The 22,262-nt window shown below is 43.3% G+C and overlaps 2 protein-coding genes and 1 long non-coding RNA gene across 7 annotated transcripts in view; all 3 read right to left on the reverse strand.

Moving 5' to 3' along the window:
- FAM171A1 (family with sequence similarity 171 member A1) overlaps positions 1-2,296 on the reverse strand; it is a 90,466-nt gene extending 88,170 nt beyond the window's left edge. For both annotated transcript variants that reach the window (XM_061346102.1, XM_061346101.1), the window contains exon 1: positions 1,929-2,296. In XM_061346102.1, coding sequence (XP_061202086.1) covers positions 1,929-2,022 — 94 coding nt within the window. In that variant the 5' untranslated portion in view covers positions 2,023-2,296. The remainder of the gene's footprint in view (positions 1-1,928) is intronic.
- The window catches only part of CROT (carnitine O-octanoyltransferase), a 235,564-nt gene that overhangs the window by 179,292 nt on the left and 34,010 nt on the right, over positions 1-22,262 (reverse strand). The gene's annotated exons all lie outside the window — the stretch shown is intronic.
- Positions 3,574-5,735, reverse strand: LOC133208296 (uncharacterized). The gene is made up of 2 exons (XR_009724317.1): positions 4,241-5,735; positions 3,574-3,864 (listed from the first exon to the last, which is right to left on the reverse strand). It is a non-coding gene; the product is annotated as an uncharacterized LOC133208296 (long non-coding RNA).

Below are 22,262 nucleotides of genomic sequence, written 5' to 3' on the forward strand. Positions count from 1 at the left end.
TGATGCTATCTATGAAAGCTCACATGTTCCTACACCAAAGATAAAATTAGACCATTCTATTTAGACAGAAATGTTCTCCATTTATAGATATAGCTGCTATTACTTAAATAATCAGCTATCAAGCTTGACGTGGACATAAGAGACAAGTTCTTCCACACACCATGAACTGAACTTGACAATACGAGATCAACAGGGCAGTTAAAAAGCACTAATTTGGCCAATACCTGACCACTTTGATCACATATACGAAAAAGATTACAGAAAATAGATTTAACTATTACACTGGTATCCGAAGTGCTAACTTCAAGGGATGACCACAGTTCTATTTTCCTGACACCTGTATCATACACACAGTATAGTCTCAAGTCTACTGGTCTTCGAGTTACAGTTCGGTACTTCTCATTCCAGAACCGCTACTTTTTCGTCCTTAGGAAAAGGCAAAATCTGACACAACATTTGTTGTCAGACTGCCTAGCATAGTAGGTTTTGCAACAAGATACCAATACTTTTTGAATACTCTGTACAAGAATTCATAGGTCTACCCACATCTTACTACACCACAAACCTTACTTTACTACTCTGCAAACAAAACCATTAAAGTTCAAAAGGTTACTTCTAATGTTTTCCTTCTTGTGGCAAGCATCACTTATTGATTCTTAACATGTGAGACAGGAAAGCTTAGAGGAAAGTGGACATAAGCATACCTTTTGCACGGTGTATTTCTACTCAGCCACAGCAGGAAGAATGCTGCCAACCAACCCATCACCACGAAGGCTAAGCCAGCATACGATCTCTCATCCTAGATGATGCATTTCACCTCTTGACAACACATGCCACCAGGCTAACACTGACCATGAGGGGGATGCATTTCCTCCTAGCATATTTCGTACCCTTAGGTAGTCAAGTTATCTGCTTCCTAGCATAGCCGTGGTCCCGACAGGTGCGATGCTGCCACAGGATGCCTGTCAGAGCCAGGCGGGAGGAAGCTGAAGGAGGTATGTCCTCCTGCCCCCAAAAAGCAAGGCCGAGGGCACGGGGAGCATCTCCTCACGCCGAGTTTCCATACGGGTAGAGGGCTGCAGGGCAGGTGCACCGAGCCGCCGAGGGGATGCCACACCATGGCACCTGTGAGGACCAGGGCAGGACCCCGGCCCTGGAGGACCAGGGGGAAGACCAGGAGCAGCCTCAGGGGCCGCGGACTCCCCGGGGAGGGGTAGGGCACTGCCCCGCCGCGGCTTCTGCTCCCGCCCGGGTGAGGGCGGAGGGGGAGGCCATCCCTATCCAGCCGGGAAGCGTCCCTCTCCGGCTACTGAGGGGGGCAGCGGCCGCCCGGCGCCGTGACAGGCCCCCGCCCGGCCGGCGGGCAGTCCACTTCGCCGAACAAAAGGCCCGGCCAAGGCCCGGAAACGTCCCGCAGCGGCGGGCTGAGCCGCGCCACCAGCCCAGGGGGCGAGCCCGCAGCCCGGTGTTCCCGCACGGCCGGGGACGGGGCCTGCGGCCGCCAGTGCCCCTCAGCCCGCCTCTCACCGCCGCGTCGGGCCCCGCAGCGGGAGGGAAGGAGCCGGGGTCGCAATGCAACAGCTCCGGCGGCGCTAAGGGAGGGAGGGGGCAGCACAATGAGGCCAACGGCAGCCCCTGCTCCTTCCGTTAACAAAAGCTCCTCAGCCGCGGGGCTAGCACCCGCCTCCGCCCGGGGCTGCCTCCACCACCCCGAGGCCGGGGGGCTCTGCAGCGGGTGGCGCCCCCGCTGCGCCCCGCAGCCGGCGGGCGGTGGGAGCTGGATCTCGCATCGCCCTTCCCTCACCGCCAAATCCCCGGTCGCCCACCCCCCCCCCCCAAGTTTGCCGCCGCCCGCACAATGCAGCCCCCCACCGCCCCGGGGGCCGCCGCACAAAGCGAGCCAGTCCCGCAGCCCTTCCCGCACCGACCTTGAGCTGCCTCAGGCACCCCTAAGGTTTTGGTCACCGCCTTCCACACGTTGCAGCCCAGCAGGCAGAGGAGAAGCGCCGCCGATCTGCTCATTTCCACCCGCCGCCGCCAACCGCCGCCAGGGAGGTAATAGCCGCCGGAGCCGCTGCCCGGAGGAGGAGGAGAAAGAGCCGCATCAGGGGCTGGCCCGCTCCGCGCCTCCCTCCATGTTGCCGTGCGCTGCCCCTCCTGCTTTCTCCGCCTGCTGCATTGTCGTCCCGCCGCTGCGCCCCGGCCGCCGCGTCCCGCTCTGTCCCGGCGGGCTAGCAACGGGAGGGGAAGGAGACGCGGGGGCGCTGCGCGGCTGCCTACCCAGCTGTATTTTCTATCCCCTGCACCGCTCACTTCTTCCCTCTCCCAGCAGCAGCAGCAGCCAGGCTCCACCGCCCGCTCCTTAACCCTTTGCAGCATACCTTGCTCCGCGCGGCGCGCCTGGCAGGACAGCGCCCCCTGCCGGCCGAACTACACCTAGCCCTGCCCTCCCGGCTCGCCGCAGGGCGGGGGGCTGCAGCTCACCGGCGATCACCGGGGCCTGCGGGGCGGATTCACCTGCTGTTGCCGGGGTGCGTTGGCCCGCGACACCGGCTGTTGGCCGGGGAGCAGGCGTATGGACGCGGCAGGCGGCGAGTGCCTCCGCCAGGTGGTACGGCTCTTACCTGCCGCGGGGGGGCGGGTCCCGCCTGCCTGCGCCCGCCGCCCGCTCTCTGCCGTTCTCTTTCCCCCTCAGCGGCTGCAAAATGGCCTCCTCTTCGGTGCTGCCCCCCGCTGCGGCGGCTCGCTCGCCTTCAGCCACAGCCCTGCGGGAGGGACGAGGGGGAAGACGGACGTGGTGGCTATAATGGCACGGCTGAGACGTGTCGAGTCACAGGGTCCCCCGCGGCCCTGCTGCTGTGCGTGGCTCTCGGCCTTGTCCCTGATGGTGATGTATTCAAGTGGTATTAAAAAATACAACCAAAGAACAACAGAAAATGCATCCATCTACTGGTTTTATGCAAAACTGTTTAAAAAACGCTATTGCAAATTGCACAAGGAAGGCAAACTTTGAGATTGAAATACTGGCACTGATGGCTGAGGTCAGCCCTGGCTCTTGAGGTGGGCTGTGGCAGTGTGGTGGCCTCCCACTGTGTCACAGTACAGAAGCGGCACTGTGGAAACTAGCCAGGGCACGGAAGTCTCCTTGAAGGCTTTATCACTGGTGTGTTTTGCACCATCGTAAGAACATCCCTTGGTGCACTGTTTTCCAGGCCAGCAGAGATAAAATACAAGGCCACGTCGCTCATTCCTCTCATCCTGAGCTCTGCTGAGCATCATGCTTCCTAGAGGAGGGAGAACAGGCACTCCTCCTGCTTCCTCCAGAGCAGGGGTTGCTGATACAGCTATTATGGCAAGTCTTTACACAGCTGTGCAAAGCAAAGTCCCTGCCCCACTGCCTCACAGATTTCCCACGATCTGCTCCCAAATACCACCAGTGCTTCAGTTTGCCCGTGAGACTGAAGTTTGTATACCTACAAGTTCAATCTCACAAAAGCGTCTTAAAGCTTCAGGTTTTGTTTATAACATCTATTTTTTAATAAAATTTGCCATAAAAATTCAATGGGCTGTACATTTATTTTTAGAAAGCAGTTTAGTTTGTCACTTCAGTATTTGACCAGGGTAGGTATACCACAAGCTACAGGTTGTTCATTTTATAAATTTTATTACATTCTTGTGCCTCAGAAGTGTTAAAACTCATTTTCTGGTTTATTTTTAGAGATGCTCCAATAGATTACAATATATTTCACTTTGGTTTTATCATCGAGTTGTTCAAATACACTTTCTGAGAGTTGATAAATACAGCATAGACTCTGCAACTTTTTTATCCTGAGAATCTGGAGGAATTGCTTGTAAAACTTGGTCCTAGAAGAAAAGTAGGTACAAAAAGGCCATTCAGTTCACAGAGGAGACCAAATGAGCAAGTACAGATCATCTGATCTTATTCCTGCTTGTCATAAAACAAAGATTTCTATATTGTAAACTGATGCCATGTCTAAACAGTTATCATCTACCAAGCATGGTCTGAAGAGTCTACTGGACTTATACCAAAGCTGATTGGAGTTTAGGAGCTGTTAGTGACTGTAAGGCAACTCCTTCCTAAAGAAAGGTTAGCCATGTGGTAAATAATCACACGTTATATAACTTGGTTTTTTTTTTTTTGAGACCCCATTTCCCTTTCTTTGGATGTCTATGGTTTCAAATTAGCATGCCTAAGATGAGCTCATAGCTAGAAACTTACATAAAAGCTATTTCTGTCCATAAGGAAAGCTAGAGCAATTTGTTACAAGTAGGAATATGCATTTTCCTGAATATAGCTGTATTACTTCTATAGAAAACAGATACCATGGACCTTGCAACATCAGTGGATAACACATAATGATTTGAGCTGGAAAAGAAATTAAATACTGCATTGAGATGTTTCCTAAATCATACTACAAGCTACAGGCATATGAAACATTAACTTTTTGTTGTTGCCTTTTTCCTTCAAAGGAAAAAGAGTATTACTTGGAGCCACTCTCCATAGCACCTTCCTCTCTCCTGTGGCTGTGCACTGGGAACTATCACATCTCACTGGAGGTACAAGCTGCATTGGCCTTCCTATGTTGATTTGCTACCTAGGTTGAGTAAGCTGCCTTAAAGTTATGAAAGCCAACTTTATTAGGCTGGTGGTCTAATAGCTTTTAGGTTTTATTTATTCTGGGAAATATAATTCACCTATGTGGATTCCATGACTAAGAGGTGTCATCATATGACATCTCCCAGTTGACAAAAGCCAGTGAAACACGAAGAAAAGATCAAAGCTTCTCTGAAATTGGTTATTCACAAATCTTTTTAAAATTACATATAAGTTAATATCTAGATCTTAGTGTTACAATATCCCATCTAAAAACATGGCAGAGAATGAAAAGAAAACAAGTAGCTTTTCATCATGTTCTCATATTTTGACCTACCAAGGTGAGGTGTGAATACCTGATCCTAAATAAACTATGCAGATTTTGAAAACACAAACCATATATACCACACACTCCCTGCATTAGCTTTCTTTTATTTCAGCCCAGATATAGACTATGCTGGGTAAACAGTGTTTGTCTCCTTCCTGAATAAGCTAAATATATATATGTAATTATGTGGTAGCACTCTCATAAATGTACCCGCTCATGTCCTGAAACTGAGCTATTCCTCCAAAGAGCTTCTCTTGAAACGCTTTTCTGCCTCGCTTCAGTGAGCACTGAAGTATCTAGGGCTGACATAATGGTAATGCCGTTGATTCCTGGATGAACACTCCCTGTGACACATGCGACAGTTCATGTCTAAGGGCTCAGTTCAAATCCTCTTCAAACTTAAGCAAATACCAGTTATACTCTAGCCACGTTTTCATGCCCTGTTTGTCAATAGCCATTGGCTAGAAACCTTTAAAGAAAAAGAGGGACCAATTTACTGTAACCTAAGTAAACACCACAGGAGAAGTGTCAGTAAGTAACATTAACACAATAATATAACCTAAGTCAGGCTCTAGTGAGAGTTCTGCCTTAACTCTGGATATACATGAGCCAGAAATGTGCCTTTGTAGAAAAGAAGGTGAGTGGTATCCTGGGCTGTATTACACAAAGTATTGTCAGCAGGTCAAAGAAAGTGATCCTTCCCTTCTACTCAGTGCTGGCATGGCCACACCTGGAGTGCTGTGTCCAGTTTCAGGCTCCCCAGTACAAGAGAAACACAGACATACAGAAGGGAGTCCAGCAAAGAGTCATGAAAATGATGAAGGGACTGGAATATCCCTCTTATGAGAAAAGCCTGAGAAAGCTGGGTCTGTTCAGCTTGGAGAAGGCTCAGGGGGATCTTATCAGTGTATATAAATGCCTGAAGGGAAGGAGTAAATAAGATGGAGCCAGGCTTCTGTCAGTGGTGTCCCGTGACAGAACCAGAGGCAATGTGCACAACCTGAAACACAGGAGGCTCCCTCTGAACATCAGAAAATACTGATTTACTGTGATGGTGCCTGAGCACTGGACAGGCTGCCCACAGGGGTTGTGGAGTCTCCATCCTTTGAGGTACTTGAAAGCCATCTGAACACAATCCTGGGCCACTGTCTCTAGGTAGCCCCACCTGAGCAGAGGGATTGGAACAGATGACCTCCAGAGATCACTTCCAACTTCAAGCCTTTAGTGATTTCTGTTCAGAAGGAGTATTTGAGGCCTAGCACTCAAGGTGCACTTGGAACTAGATGGTTGGACCTATCCACAAGGTGGAAAGAAAATGTTTCCTTTCTACAGCATTTTCTATTTGTGCAGTCTGCACTTAGGCGTGTACACATTGTACATTTTTACACTGTACAAACAATGTAAATTACATTTTAAATTGTACAAACACATGCATTTTAAGTTGTATAAACACGTTTTCAAATAGTGGACCACTCAAGTAATGCATACGAATATACTTGCAACATGATCAGCTAGTAATGAGGGTCTCTGTACTAATCATTAGTAGACAGACATATTCAAAGAGGTTAGGTTTAGTCAAAATTTTCAGTTTTCTATGTTGAGTAGTTTCACAGACACTTTTGAACAGTATGCTGAATAAGTAAAACAAAAATTCAGGCTAATTCTTTTCTATTCTTGTTTACAATTTCTAGTACAGTTTTTCTTGTGGTATTCTTTAGAATCATAGGATCATAGAATAGTTAGGGCTGGAAAGAACCTTAAGATCTTCTAGGTCCAGCCCCCCTGCCATGGGCAGGGACACCTCCCACTAAACCGTGTCACCTAAGGACTCGTCCAACCTGGCCTTGAACACTGCCAGGGATGGAGCATTCACAACTTCCTTGGGCAACCTATTCCAGTGCCTCACCACACTTACAGTAAAGAACTTCCTCCTTATATCCAGTCTAAACCTCCCCTCTTTAAGTTTGAACCTGTTACCCCTTGTACTGTCACTACAGTCCCTAATGAAGAGTCCCTCCCCAGCATACTTATAAGCCCCCTTCAGATACTGGAAGACTGCTAGGAGGTCTCCATGCAGCCTTCTCCAGGCTGAACAGCCCCAACTTTCTCAGCCTATCTTCATACGGGAGGTGCTCCAGTCCCCTGATCATCCTCATGGCCCTCCTCTGGACTTGTTCCAACAGTTCCATGTCCTTTTATGCTGAGGACACCAGAACTGCACACAATTCTCCAAGTGAGGTCTCACAAGAGCAGAGTAGCGGGGCAGGATCACCTCCTTCTACCTGCTGGTCACGCTCCTTTTGATGCAGCCCAGGATTCGATTGGCTTTCTGGGCTGCAAGCGCACACTGAAGCCGGCTCATGTTCATTTTCTCATCTACCAACACCCCGAAGTCCTTCTCTGCAGGGCTGCTCTGAATCTCTTCTCTGCCCAGCCTGTAGCTGTGCCTGGGATTCCTCCAACCCAGGTGCAGGGCCTTGCACTAAGCTTGGTTGAACTTCATGTGATTGGCATTGGCCACCTCACAAGCGTGTCAAGGTCCCTCTGGATGGCATTCCTTCCCTCCAGCATATCAACTGAACCACACAGCTTGGTGTCATCGGCAAACTTGCTGAGGGCGCACTCAATCCCACTGTCCATGTCAGTGACAAAGATGTTGAACAAGACCAGTCCCAACACTGATCCCTGAGGGACACCACTTGTTACTGGTCTTCAGCTGGACATTGAGCCATTGACCACAACTCTTTGCGTGTGGCCATCCAGCCAGTTCTTTATCTACCGAGTGGTCCACCTATCAGTTTGATGTCTCTCCAATTTAGAGACAAGGATGTCGTGTGGGACAGTGTTGAACGCTTTACACAAGTCCAGGTAGATGACATCAGCTGCTCTACCCCTGTCCATCAGTTCCGCAGCCCCGTCGTAGAAGGCCGCCAAATTGGTCAGGCAGGATTTCCCCTTAGTGAAGCCATGCTGGCTGTCACCAAGCACCTTATTGATTCTCATGTGCCTTAGCATGCCTTCCAGGAGAATCTGCCCCAAGATTTTGCCAGGCACAGAGGTGAGACTGACTGGTCTGTAATTCTCCGGGTCTTGAAAATGGGGGTTATATTTCCTTTTTCCCAGTCGTCAGGAACTTCACCTGACTGCCATGATTTTTCAAATATGATGGACAGTGGCTTAGCAAGTTCATTTGCCAGCTGTGTACACAAATGTAAATTATGGAAGCTGTACTCAGACAGCCAATGACAAATCTAGAATGGATTAAGAGTTAAATATTTTCTATACAGCAAATGAATTCAGTGAACCAAGAGGTGCAAATATCTGTAATAAAGACATTTATCTAACAGGGTGTTATCTGGCCTTTCTGTTTGGTAGTACCGGTCTGTGCATTTCAGGATGGCATTTATAGTTTCTATCAGAGTCCTTGTTTACCAGTGCACAAGTTACTTTGCATATGGATGATCACACAAAACTAAATAAATAAATAAAAAGAGAGTGAATGTCAGAGTGCAAAGCCCTGAATATTACTGCTCAGCCAGGTGCTCATTATGTGGTATTCAATATTTCACATGAAAACTACAGAAGCTATTTAGTACTGGATCTTTCAAAGCGAAAAGCAAAGTTTTATGGCCTGAACAACAACAATTTCCAGTCTTTACCAGAAATCTAGCAGTGTTTGAGTATGACTGTTGTTTTAGTTGTAGCCATGCTGAGAGTGGATACCAAAACATAATGCTATCTTTGGCATAAATACCTTTTACCCTGAAGATCTCAGATGATTTCAATATTAACATACACATGCTGTGCTATTAATATGAAAGTCAACTAGTGCCTGTGTGTTCTCATAAAATAAAGAAATATTTGCCTAAGTAAGACCTAAGTACTTGTTTACATAGGGAGGTCAGTGTGGAACAGTTACGTGTGAAATACATCGCCATACCTGACTGCACACTAAATCCCTTGGTAGACAACTGGATGTGGTCCAGCTCAAGGCTTCAATAAATATAGGAGCCAAAGCAGGTTTTACTGCCCTATTTCTATATTAAATAAAACAATATTTACCTTGCAGGAGCTACCAGAATAGGATTAGGCTGAGATTAAAAAAAAAGGGGATCTGTAAGCATTGCCTAAGGTCCCAGAGGAGAAGCTAGTAGGGCATCTTGAACTCAAAATGAGAGTTTTAGGAAGCTGGTCTCTGTCAGCTGAGAAAGGACTTGGAGACAGTGGTAGGTCTGAAGCAGGGATGAAAGGATGACTGAGAAGTCAGTGGGCACTGGGACAGGGGAAGGAGGGATGAAGGATGGAGCCTGTGGAGCTTTTGGGAGCTATGTGAGATAGCTCACAGCATCTGTGAGCCTGTGCCTCTTGCTTCAGCTTGATCTGCTCAGAAGATCAGCAGATCCCCGCTGTCTTCTTTTCCTGACACCGTCTCCCTCTTAGCAGAAAGAACACCCTCTGCTCCTGCCAAGGGAGACATGAGAAGGTGAAGTGCAGCCTTATGGCCAAGAGCAATGGAAGAAGAAAGCAGCACCAGGGAGAAATGACAGAGTTGTGATTGCCTCTACTAGCAGATCACAGGCTCCCCTTCAAAGCAGCCACTGTCCCTCCTGCCCTGGTCCTTCCCTTAGTGAGAACAGCAGCAAGTGGCCCTGTGCATAGCTACAGAAACCAAAGTCCACTTCTGGGAGCAGTGAGCTCTACTTACCCGTTTGTTGGCTGGTGACCTGCAAGGAAATAACTATTGCTTACTGGGGTGAGCGGCAGCTCCTGTAGGTTGCTGCCCCAGGCAGCTGCCTACATCAAAAACTATTTTTCTCTGTCAACACTGTGCAAAGCCCCCTTGGAATACCTAAGGCACAGTGTGTCTATTTCCCTGAAGACCAGAAAAACTAGCTGAATGATGATCTATCTTGAAGAAGAAAAGGTCTGAACTCACCTCAAGGACTCTAAGGAGTCTAGGGCAGAGGTTATTTAAAAAAGCTTCATACTCTTCTGTTGAGCATCTCCCAGAGGGAAAACACAAGTTCAGAAATACTGTACAATAAACTATTGCTCCTTTGAAGCAACCTGTACTTCTGCTGGAAAAACATTTGATGGAAGCATATGATGAAAAAGGCTTCCAGACATTAGTCTGCCAGTCGAGTGCAGAAATACCTATCCTGGTACTAACATTATTTCCCAGTGATAATACATGTCTTGGCAAGTTAGGCATGGATACTTCAGTTTGCTGTCTCTGAGTCAGGGCAGAATATATTCAAGCATGCAGCAGCTGGAAGTCTCTCTCTCGAAAACATGGAGAGATGCTAAAATCAACAGTTGGGGATATGATGAAATTATTATTTTATAAACTAAGAAGTTTTATAAGTGCAGAGGACAGGCCAGAGACGGCATATTGCCTTGTGAACAGCTTACTAACAACAAACAAATGAGAACCCACTAGCACTAGGCTGAAGGGATTTCATTTAACTGAAAGACAAAACATTAAGACAATCCAAAACTAGAACACTGACAAGCAAATTAAGGTCTCGGTATCTAACCACAAATGCTCTAAAGCAGAGCTGTAGTTATCATTCATTTTAGCCTCTGCCAGTTCATGCTCATACAAACATACAAAGCTTTAGACTTGCTTACTGTTGAGTGGCTAAGTACGTCCCAGTTTTAAGATTCTTTTCTTGTATACCCAAAATCGCAGCACCATGTATAAGGCATCAAGTACACACACACACAAGAGTAGTTTTCCTTATTCTCTACTGCATTAATTTCAGCTTTTCAGTATCACTAATCCTAAATGTCCAATTAAAAACCAGACACCTCACCTCCTCCCATCCCCAAATGGAATTATTTAGCACATTTTGGAACTGACAGGGGTTTGTTTGGGTTTTTTTTTATCCTCAAAGGTAGTTACATTTTCCAGATTTTCCTGTGTTTCTGAAAGCTGAATTCGAAACAAACAACAAATATCTGAGAGTCCCAGGTGAGCCCCTGACTCTGAGCCCTAAGGATTTAGTAAGAACACCAACGCAACCAAATTCTCAATAAAATAAAAAAAACCCTCAAAACCATTCATACTAAGCATTGTTATAAGGTAACACAGATTATAATTAAGAGGAAGTCAAGTATACAGCTCAAAAATCCTTTTTTCCCTTTTCTGTTATATATGGCTTGAGTTATGTGAAGGGATAACTATCATTCACATATGACCTAGGAGAACTTAAAAGTTGATTTAAACTGTGCTGGACACGATCTGTGTGATTGTCTGAACTGTCACAAAGCCCTCATGATATAACAAGAAACATGTCAGATGTAAACAAACCAAACTATCTTTGTGCTACAGCAAAGGATGGCAAAAGCATATCAGCAAAATAGAAACTTTCTAAAGTGTAATTTTGGAGCAATGCCTTACTAAACCCACTGTCTTCTCTAAAGCTCTGAATGACTAAATTTAAGAGCTTCCACTCTGCTTAACCACTTTGATAAAATACACTCAAAGCATTTTATATCCAAGATCCTCACCACAGAGTCACACCGTTGCTCTCAGTTGTCTCTCCCCGTGCACCACAGCAGTCCAACCCTTCTGGACATTGATGGAGGTACGAACACCTGGTCCGGGCACAGCTCTGTTCAGGGAGCTTGTGAGTGGTTGTGCTTTCCTGTGCCTCCTGATGATAGTTACTTCTGTTCTCTTCCTTTAAATCAGCACAAATAAAATGTGAGTCTTGCTTAATGGCCTTGAGCTGTCATTAAGAAGTTCTGTACATATTTTAGTCTTCTGGAAATAAATAAATAAAAAGAAACCACTTTATAAATCAATACAGAACTGTCAAACATTGTTCTCAGAAGCCATGATCGTACTAAGATTTAAAAAATGGAATTTCAGTAAAGTTCTCCAGTCAATTTCATCTTTCTGTGACTCCTCTTCCTCCCATCTGCTTTCTGACCTTGTCTCACCCAGGACACTTCACTTATTCTCAACGTTTCAGCTACTGCCTATATTACCAAAATCCCATTCATCTTTCTGCTCCAATTTTTTTTTTACTTCAACTTTCCAGTTTCAAGCACATCAATTTTAGAAACTGACTGGAAATTATAACCTTCTCAAAAACCTTATCCTTTCCTTCACCATTTAAAACCTGCTTACTGTACCCTCTCACCCATATGTCTGATTTCATTGTTTGTTATCTCTTTCTTTCCATCTGTTTTCTCTCATATATTTATCCCAGTGTGTCTTTCTAAACTTTGCTTTATCCTAAACATGCCTACTGCCACAGTCTTGATCAAGCAGTTTTACCTAATCTCTGTTATTACAGGTCCCTCCACATCCACTCCCACCTTCCTACTTCAACCTCTTTCCTTCTTTAATCTAAACTGAGGAATGGTTGGTTTTGATCAGAATTCAGCCCTTATCTTTGTTTTGTGTCGATACACCTGCTGACTCAAGCAGAAGATGCTGCATTGGTTTGATTCATTGTTTCTTCATAAGAATTGGAGACAGCATTTTAAAGATAAAGCTCAAGATTATTTTTTTTTTCCAAATGCAGTTATGCAACAGCTTAAAAATAATTCAGAGGTATTGGAAATTGACAGAGAAATGCATTGTAACCTTGGGAGCTCTCTAAAGTAGGCTCTATTTCAGGTATTCGTTTCACCACATTATGCCACCAGCCCTGACTAGAAATAAGTTTTGACTATTTTCATTTTGTCTACCTAGTGAAAAACAAACTATCGAGGTGATTATTGATACAATTTTTCTCAAATGACTGGTCTGGTGCATCTGATTGCCACACACATCCCATCACAGTTTAGTAATCTCTTAGACAGCTACAGCTGTGCCAGCAAATGCAACTAGTTTCTTAGCTCCCAAGGGCCAGGCTTTGAATGAGCTTGTGCTAAACTGTGTCCCTCCCACAGCCATTAATGCGGTGCACATTGCAATGTTAGTTTTTTTCCTTCTGTCACTAAACCCAAGCTCATTAATAATGTCTTCAAACTCACAGTTTGCTACCAAGTGTTTTAGTGTGACACAGAAGTATTAATTCTATGATATTAATATGTGTAAACCACTTGTTTTTTCACATGCATTTATGCTTATAAATGGTTCTGATGGTTTACTTGCAATTATTCTGAGTCTCATGATTTCCACAGCTCATGTCTCAGGAAGCTTCTTGGTGCACTTGGGCCTTTTCTTTGCTCTGCATCCCCCATTATTGTGTAAGGAAACAAAAGCCAAACCCATCACTCTTAAGATTTTGCTGTTCCCTGAAACCATTATGCATGAAAGTAAAGAGTCACAGTCCTGCTCTTTTCAGGTTGCCCTGAAGACCCTGAGTGCATTTGTTCTTGTGCATAGCACAGAGAGAGGACTGATAAACAATGTAAGTGCTTTTTCTGGCTTTTTTTGTCAGCTAGGGAAAGAAGAGATTACAGTGTTCTGTGTGCCAGAGTTTGAGAAATAATTTAGTCCCTGCTTCAGTAAAAAGGAGATAGCAGCTTTTTCACTGTGCATTTAAAGTACAAATGATAGAATTGAAAATGAAGGGGGTTCACCTGAAGACTAAAAAATTAAAAGGCAGTTCATTATTATATTTAAATATTCCTCCCTTTCCATGGTCCACTGCTTTTCTGAGTGCACTGAAACTGATCATTTAATGTCATCTAGATTCAGACAAGAAGTTAATTACCATACTGGCAAATATTTATACACTTGTACCAGGACTTTTCCAGGTCAGGTTTTACATATATGACCTTGTATTTCTCTGTATACTTATTATAAATGCACAGAACTCTGTCTGAACTGTTCTCTCCTTTTCATTTTATCCCTGTATTTGTCCAGAGTGTGTAGACATGCCTGAACAGTCTGTTCATTTGAACTGTGATACTCTTCACTGTAAGTTTACATTATACTTGGTAGATGGTATTGACTGAAGCACAAATACAGAACCCTGACTGCTAATTAAACCTGACATCTGTGCTATCGATTACAAATGTACCAGAATTGAATATTTGCTGAAATTTGTATTAAATGACATTAAAAAGATAGGAGAGTGGTTATTGTCTCAGTTGCTATCAGAGAATCAGTTTTTCCTATTCTTATGGATGACTGTCTGTCTGAAACAGATGCCACCACAGATTTCCAAGGGAGGAGAGCATGAATGAGAGAAGGAGCATCTGCAGGTGGTTTTGCCTGAATTACTCATCATCTGGAAAAGACAAGAGCTCAAGTAGAGTGCAAGATAAACACAGTGAAATGTGAAATACTAAAATGATGGACAGGACTGTATTATTTGTCTCATGAGTGAATAAGACTGGGCATTGCAGTTAATCAAAAATATAACTGGCTGGGAGGGACTTGTTTCATTATTACTTAGGAAAATGTTGAGGCTTTTCAAGAGGCACAAACCTCAGGAGATGAGGACTGAAGTGTTTTGCAATAGCTTTTGTGTCTGGCATTCTGAACTCTTTGAAGACTGATGTGGGCAGGCCTGGCTCTGAGAAAGGCCAAGTGGATAGTTGCCTATTAGAGCAGACTCCTGGGAGTAACAAAACTCTACTGCCATTGAAGAAGGGATCAGCTGCCTCTAGGAAAGGCATCAAAATTCTTTTTCCCAGGCCCTTCCCCTTAGTTCTGCCCACAGCCTCTCCCTGATCTGTTGGTGTTCCCCACCACACTGACACATCATATGCCTGCTCTGGTTATGGATTACCCAGTTTAATATTACACTGAAGCCTGTGCTGCTTCCTGAGGAACATTCATAGTCCCTTACTGAGCACTCCTACACCCTGTGCTGCTCCAGAAACAGCTTGGGCTGAAAGTATGCTTTCTGTAAAGGAAAAAGTGTTATTATCATCCCCTGCATCCGACATAGATGAAGCTACTGAAGGCAAGAGAATTTGTGGCCCTATGTTGGGAAGACAGAGTAGAGATTAATTAGAATCTAAAAATCTCTTAGGTTTTTTTCCCCCAAGGAGGGGAGAAACCTATGGTACTGCTGAGCATGGGATTGTGGAATAATGTCCATGGATCAGAGCCAGGCTATCCCTGTAATGCAGGGCTCAAGGACACTCAGCTTCTCTTACAAGCCCTGTACACTGCAAATGAAAGACAATAACTGTGAAAATATATCGTGCTCACTCATTGACAGAGATGGTACAGCTACCAAAGAGAGCACAGAACCAGTGTGTGACAAAATCTGAGAAGCAGGCTGTTTCTGCTTCACTGAAAACATGCCAACTAAAAGTTGCCCATTGCAATGTGTTTTCCAGAGCATGATAAATGAAAGTTATCTTTGGGGGAAACCCAGAGAATAAGATGCGAACTCATTGTATGTATCTTATGATTCCATGATTTTATCTAGCTTGAGAAAATAAAGATAAAACTGAGTGGGTTTAGCCCAAGAAAAGTAGACAATCCCAAAACTGGGTCAGATACTTGCAGAGAGTGAGAGGTGCTCTGGAAACCCTGTATTTGTCCTGGTTGCAGGGAGCTATTTCAGTGTGAGAGTGGCTCAGTCTAGTGCCAGTGCTGTTAAATGTGCACTGAGTTTGTTTGCCTGTTTCAGACTGGCTTAGCACATGCCAGCCTGCTTGTGAGATGCACTGGCTTTGGGCTTAAGGACTTCAGTACCTCCGACAGTCAGAGTGAGGCAGTGTTCTCAGGAATGTTTGGATACATGATTACTATTGAAATTAAGGACTTAGGGTGGTCATAACCTATATAGACACTACTGAAATGTTGACTGTAGGAAACTGGGACTTTTCAAATGTTAGACTTAACCACATATGCATGCACATGCATGTGGATACACACAATTAAAAATGGAAATCCAGTAGTACCAACATGGAAGTTGTACAATTCAAGCATGCTTTTCTTGTATTTCCCCTCCATGAAAAGCATTTATTTATATCTTTGCAATGTCACTGTGGAATACTGCCCTTTTTCAGTCTTTATGTATGTATCGTTAATATATACATAGATACATATCAAGACACATAAGTACATATATGGATGAATACAAGTGTATCTGTGCATGTCACTTGTGGACATACATACACATATATATATATACACATACATGGAAAGTATTGACTGAGTAAAAGACTTTCATTCCTTTCTCATTTTAAAGTCTGTAGGGTTAGTATAAGTCTTTAAAAACGACTGCTCTGTGCCAAGTCACACAAACATACATTCAACACAAGCATCTTGAAAAAAACAAAAGCACATTGATAAAATCTTACAGCTCATGTCCTTACTTACAGTTACTAAGGTGTGCTTCAGAACAGAGTCATGACAGTAGTGTCAAAGCATGGCAGTGACTGGAGTCCAGGCTAATAAACCCTGCTTGGATAATTACCATGACCTCCCTGCTATTGCTGTTAAGAGACATTAAGCCAAGGGAGAGCACAAGGAGGAAAACAAAAGCAGAAAGGGCCAGACAGACAAAGATGAAGTCTGGACTGGGAAAGTGGAGAAGGTGGCTGCAGGGAGTTCCGGCTACAAAAATGCTGGGAACAACAGATTCATATTCTGTAGCATGATCTAATGGTCCCAGCTGGCCTTAACCCAGTTGGAAAGGTTTTGTTTAAGAATATAAAAAAAAAATAATCATTTTTTATAAGCTATGAGTGTAATCTAGGAAGAGGGAGAATTTGTCTGATCTGAATTACGTGGTCTTTGTTCACATTATATTCCTTACTGAATCTAGGGAACAATATGAAAGCCCTCCTGTGGCCAACTGAACACCTCTAAATTCCCTTGGTAGCAGTCAAAGACAAGACAACCTGTAAAGTAATTCATCTGCTTTCTTGTTCAATGGGAACAAGTTCTTACTATCACGCTATTTATTGTGTCTGCACTAACAGAGGTGTGAATGGCACCCTCAACAGTAAATCAAAGGTGACTGATGTCAGACACCTATCATCTAAGTTAGTGCACAGACACGGCAAAGTGAAACACAGAGGTAACAGTTGCACAGAACATAACACCTTGTTATCTATTGCTGTAAGTTGGCACAGCTCCTTCAGCGCAGACAAAAGAAGGTAAGTGGATTGAAGAGGTAGCCGTATGGAGCACTTCAAGGAAGGCAGTGGACCTGAAGTGGAAAGGATGGTTCTGAGCACAGACTCTGAGTCTTCATACCCACTACACAGACATTTACCCCACCATGGAATAGATTTGAAATTCTGTGCTCTGAATGGGTATTTTTTGATAGATCCCTTGGCAGAGGTGTAGATCCTTCACAATTACCAAGCAAGTTTCTATGTGATTAGTCTCCCACTTCTACCCAACTTTGACTACCAGGCTAATCGTCATTCACACTGACTTGATTTACAGCCATATCAGACCAAAATGATTCAATATCATAAGAAAACCTGGGAGATCACACCTTCATTACCAGTAACTTTTCCAGTAAACATTTTCCATTTGCTACAGAGGCAGACAAAGATTCTATGCAGCCTCTTAAAAAAAGGGAATAGCTGGTCTAAGTACTTAGAGAGCTTGTAAGGTTAGAAAAAGAACAGCTGATATTACAAAGAATATGAACCAAAATAATCTTTTTTAAGCAAAGAAATTTCACATCAATTTAGTCTTTTCATAACTATGAACATATCTTGCCATTAAATAGTTTATAATTTATGTAGTCAAATTAAAAAAGATATACTGAGAAGTGACAGCTTAGCTCCTCCTAACGAATGTGACCTGAGCATAGAATAAAGAACAAAGTGTGCGTCCTATGCAACGTAATGCATTACATTACTGGGCTTTTTATATGGATGTATATAGCTGAGTATCTTGGAAGAGCTGTCAAAGGTAACTTACACAGTGTTTCTGATGATTTTCATTAGCATGAGTAAATATGCAGGAAAAGAAAGCAATTTTTAACCTTTTCAGAGCAACAATCAATGATGCCTACCCCACTGTTGCCAGTTTTTCATGACTTGTAAGTCAAAGTGACAAGCTGTTTGAATAACCTGTATCTGTAGTTTTGCCAGCAATAGCTCAGCATTATACAAAAAACCTAAATAGTTGCTCCCTGAAATTTTTTACCTTCATGTTTCTTCTGGACTCTTGCTTTTAGCTGTTCTTGCTCTCCTTTGCTAGGCAGACGCCACGTGTGACAAACTCTGTCTCAGTACAAGAAGTTTAACGTGGGATTTAAAATCTCTGCAAATCCAGATCAGGCGGGGGGGGGTGTGGGGTGTCTCTGCTGGTAGTACAGCCAGTTGATCAGTAGATGGTGGTGGTGCACTGTCACCTTATGCAGTTAGCCAAGGGCAGGAACTATTTCTATTTCAGAGTAGACCTGTATAGCCCTAAAGATGACTGGGGGTATAATGTATCAAAACATTAAGAAATGCTTCTTTTGAATGATAGAAAAGTTTTTAAATTTCTAAACTTACTTTTCCAGCATCCTGTATTTTTATTCTGTGCGAAAAGAGTCCTTTAGCTTTTGGTGTTTTCATATACTAATCAAAATTAAAGAAGCAAGGAGAAATATTATAGAGTGAAGAGATAGCTAATGCAACCATCAAACTGCAGAAATCCTGCCAATATAGGTATTTGCCACTTCCCTCCCACATTCATTTTGTCACAGTGGCATCTATCTGGAGGTGAAGAAGGGAGTGAAGGAGCTGGTTTCAGTTTCCTTCTCTTCCCAGACACGCAGGATGGAGAGGAGGAGCACTGGGGACATCCTTCACCTGTCTTATGTCTACCTGATTCATGTACAGGACTCTGCCATACCTTTATCTTAGAAGCTTGATCTGTTTTCCCTGCTGTGGGTATTTAGAGCTTCCTCCTAGGGATATGTATGACATTATGAATCTGGAGTCAGTGTCTCTGTCATGGTGATGAACTGTACTGATCTTGGAGCCTCTACTGATATTGGAAGAAGTAAGGTCTTGGAGGAGGACCACAAATGAGCATATTAGAGCTGCTTTTCTGAGCAATACAGGCACTGAAGCTTTGTAGCAGGACCTCTGATGGGAGTGACATGCTGAAAGCGGTATCTAAAATACTGCAGACTAGAGGCCACATAGCAAGGCCAGATCAGATCTCCAGTTAAACACATTTGCCACCCACTGGCCAGGCTGCAGACTTGCCTGTTGATGCAATGGGAATCTGCAGCCTGTAGTTACAAGTATTTACATATGATGGATGATTAGAATTCAGAAAGCATAGTTTAACAGTAGAATATATCTGACTATTCCTAGGCTTTTGTTTACAATTTTAAATTTAATGACTCCAGAACTGGGCAGTGATAGGACCATAGTAATACTTTTAATTTGGGGTTAACTTATGTCATCAAAAGCAGTACATTTTTCAGGTCCCAAGTCATAATAAGAAGAGGAAGAGAGACATGCTGCCTAAATGACAGATGAAGTACGTGAACAATCAAAGCTAAAAAAGCAATTACATCTGGGCTGTGAGAAAAACTTATTATGGAGGTAAAACCAGATGTAAGTCAAAGTTGAACTGGTAGTTGAGAACAGTGAGGAAGCTGATTCAAACTACAAACTATTGCTTTTCCTTAAGATCTGGTGTCAGAAAAGAGAATCGAACGGGGATGCCCAGAGGACTTGGCTGAAAGCATCTTCCCACAGTATTTGTTCCTATTCAGTTTTGTTTTCAGTCCTATCTGCATACAGAAACAGAACTGCGTTGTGAAGGTGGATAAGTCTTTGCCTCATCTCAAAAGCACTAGTAAAAGTTGGGCAGTGAAACAGAGGAAAATGTGCTCCAGGGTTAGCAGGCCAGAATCAAGAAATGACCTTTTCATATTTTCCCACCATGAGTCAGATAATTGTTTTTTCCCCTTTCCTCCCTCCTTACTTCACTGTAATTTTTCTATCACCTAGAAAATATAAGGAATGCTTGTATAAAGATGTAATATAAAGAGTAATTCCCATGCTGCCCCTTTTGGATTGGAAAGCTGGTAAGAATTTATTGCTCAGTAAGTTAAACTTGATAGTATGACATTTCTGAGGGCAATGATTATGTCAATGCACCCTCATACTGTCTCTGGGGTGCCACTGCAAAAAAAAACACAATCCCCACAGCATAATGAGATCACATTCATATGGCTGAATACAGAAAATGGAAAACTATGAAAATAATCTTTTATGAACAGTTCCTCCTTTATTAGGTCCTAGAAAAATGTGTATTGCGTCAAAAGGAAACAAAGCAGTGAAAGAGGGAGAAATCTAAATAATTTCTCATGGTACCTACAAATATTAAAAAGGGAAGTCAGTAAAATACAAAGGAATTCAGAAACTCATCTCTGATTGCCCAGACGCAATTAATTTTGCACTATGAAGATATCAATGAGGAAACATTATCAATGTCAGAAAAAAAAATCTGGTCTTAAGATAAAATTAATACCTTGAAGAAAAATCATACCAGAGCTTGTACTGTAAGGCTTAGTCATTAGTGAAGTCATTTACTGTAGCTGTTTCATCATGTAGTATAATTAAAGTGATAAGTTAACCATAGTCATGATAGTTGTTCCTTGATTAATATGTATTAGTCTCATAGTGTGGTGGTTTTCAATCTTAGAGTCATGAGCACTTGGTGAACTGGGCCAAGAACCCCCATGTGGAGTCAGAAGGTTTTTCATGCAAATTAAATTTCTAGCCCTACAAAGACTGAAGAAAATTTACCTGTGTAAATTTATAGATCTCTAGTAACTGGATGAAGCAAATAGTCCTCTAAGGAATATGAAAGTCATGAATACTGCACGAGAATAAATATATATTTAATGCATGTGTATATATATATTTGATGTAGTATGAACGTTAGCTATCACACTTCCCCATTTAACATGGAATCTATTTTTCTTGGGCAAATGAATGACAAAGGGTTCAGGGACAAGGCAATACCTAAAGAAAAATATCACTGTCAACACTGGAATAAAAAACACCAAGCTTCCTTTGTCCCTTACCGTGTTAGGAGGCACAGTACTGTGCTCCCTGTTCCTGTAGATGATGCCTATCTGTAAAAAAAGGCAGACAATAAAGGCAAAATTTGGCCTTTAAATTTACTTGGATTTAGTAATTTATTTTGTGTGGACTATTCTCTAACTGAGAATGTTTCAAAGAAAGCAACATTATTAAAGGTAAGTTTTGTACTTTCCAAGACACGTGACGGGAACTTTCCTGTTGCCTGAAGAGCTAATGAATTTTCTAGGCAATGCTTCAAAATCACCATGCAGCTGATCACCTCTTTCTGCTGCTGTTGATAGACTTATAAACAGTACTGGGAAAACTTCCAGTACTGGGAAGGACTCTGTGAGGTTGCTTTCACCATTCTTCAGCCTTAGGCTCCACTCAGTCTCTGCAGCCCATTCTCAGCCACCCCTGGTGACTGGAGACCATGTGTCCCAGTGCACTCCACAGGCAATCCGATTCCAGTGCTTCACTGCCCTACCTGTTCAGAAACACTTTCTAACATCTAACCTAAATCTCCCTTAGTGACATATAAGCCTCTTGTTTTTGTCGTATCCAACATGAACATGGCAAACAGATTACTTCCTTCCTCTTTGCAGAAGCAACTTTTCACATGTGTGAAGCTTATTGCTGTCTCCCTCCTCAGTCTTTTCTTTCAGCTGTCAATCTTTCCAGACAGCTAATCATTCTTTACTGCCCTCCTTTGGACCCCTTCCAGATCATGCATTTTTCGTAAAGTAACTGGAGTTGCCAGACATCTCTTATAACGTGGGATTTCCCATGTTTAAGCCTCAAATCTCACATGCCTTATTAAAAACATGTGACACATTGCCTGCTCTTGTATTTCCTCTTTATTTTAACAGGGGACATGGGTTTTGAGGTTGAAACATAGAAAAACCTGCAGCTGCTTTCCTGCCTCATTCTTCAGAGCTGCCTTTGGCAGCATAGAGCCAAGTCTTGGATGTGGCTGTGACAGAAGTGAAAGCCAGAGCATCCCTTAAAGGAGCTGGGGAGGTCTGAAGGGCAATGCACACCCTGAAGTACCAGGAAGGTGCACTGGTAGTTTAAAATTCAGAATCCAACAACTTTCACATCAGATGTAATCCTCCTGCCAAGGACTCACCAACATAATAACAGGAGAAATATTCCTGTGTTTTGTAGGTGATATTTTTGTTTGTACAGCTCAGGATATAACATCTTACGTTTGACTTGGGATTCCCTATGCTCTCTCCTCTGTAAAATGCTATCCAGCCAGTCATGCACTGTCCTGCATTGGTTTGGTTGCTTATACCTGTTTACCTACTTTACAGAACTTCATCTTTTTCTTATAAGAAGAATTGTCAAGATCATTCTGACTGTTAGTCCTGTCCTCCATTACTC

The sequence above is a fragment of the Neopsephotus bourkii genome, unplaced genomic scaffold, assembly GCF_033783945.1.
Source record: "Neopsephotus bourkii isolate Nb327-2 ecotype Australia unplaced genomic scaffold, CSIRO-AGI_Nbou_v1 NB_257, whole genome shotgun sequence".
Classification (NCBI taxonomy): domain Eukaryota; kingdom Metazoa; phylum Chordata; class Aves; order Psittaciformes; family Psittacidae; genus Neopsephotus; species Neopsephotus bourkii.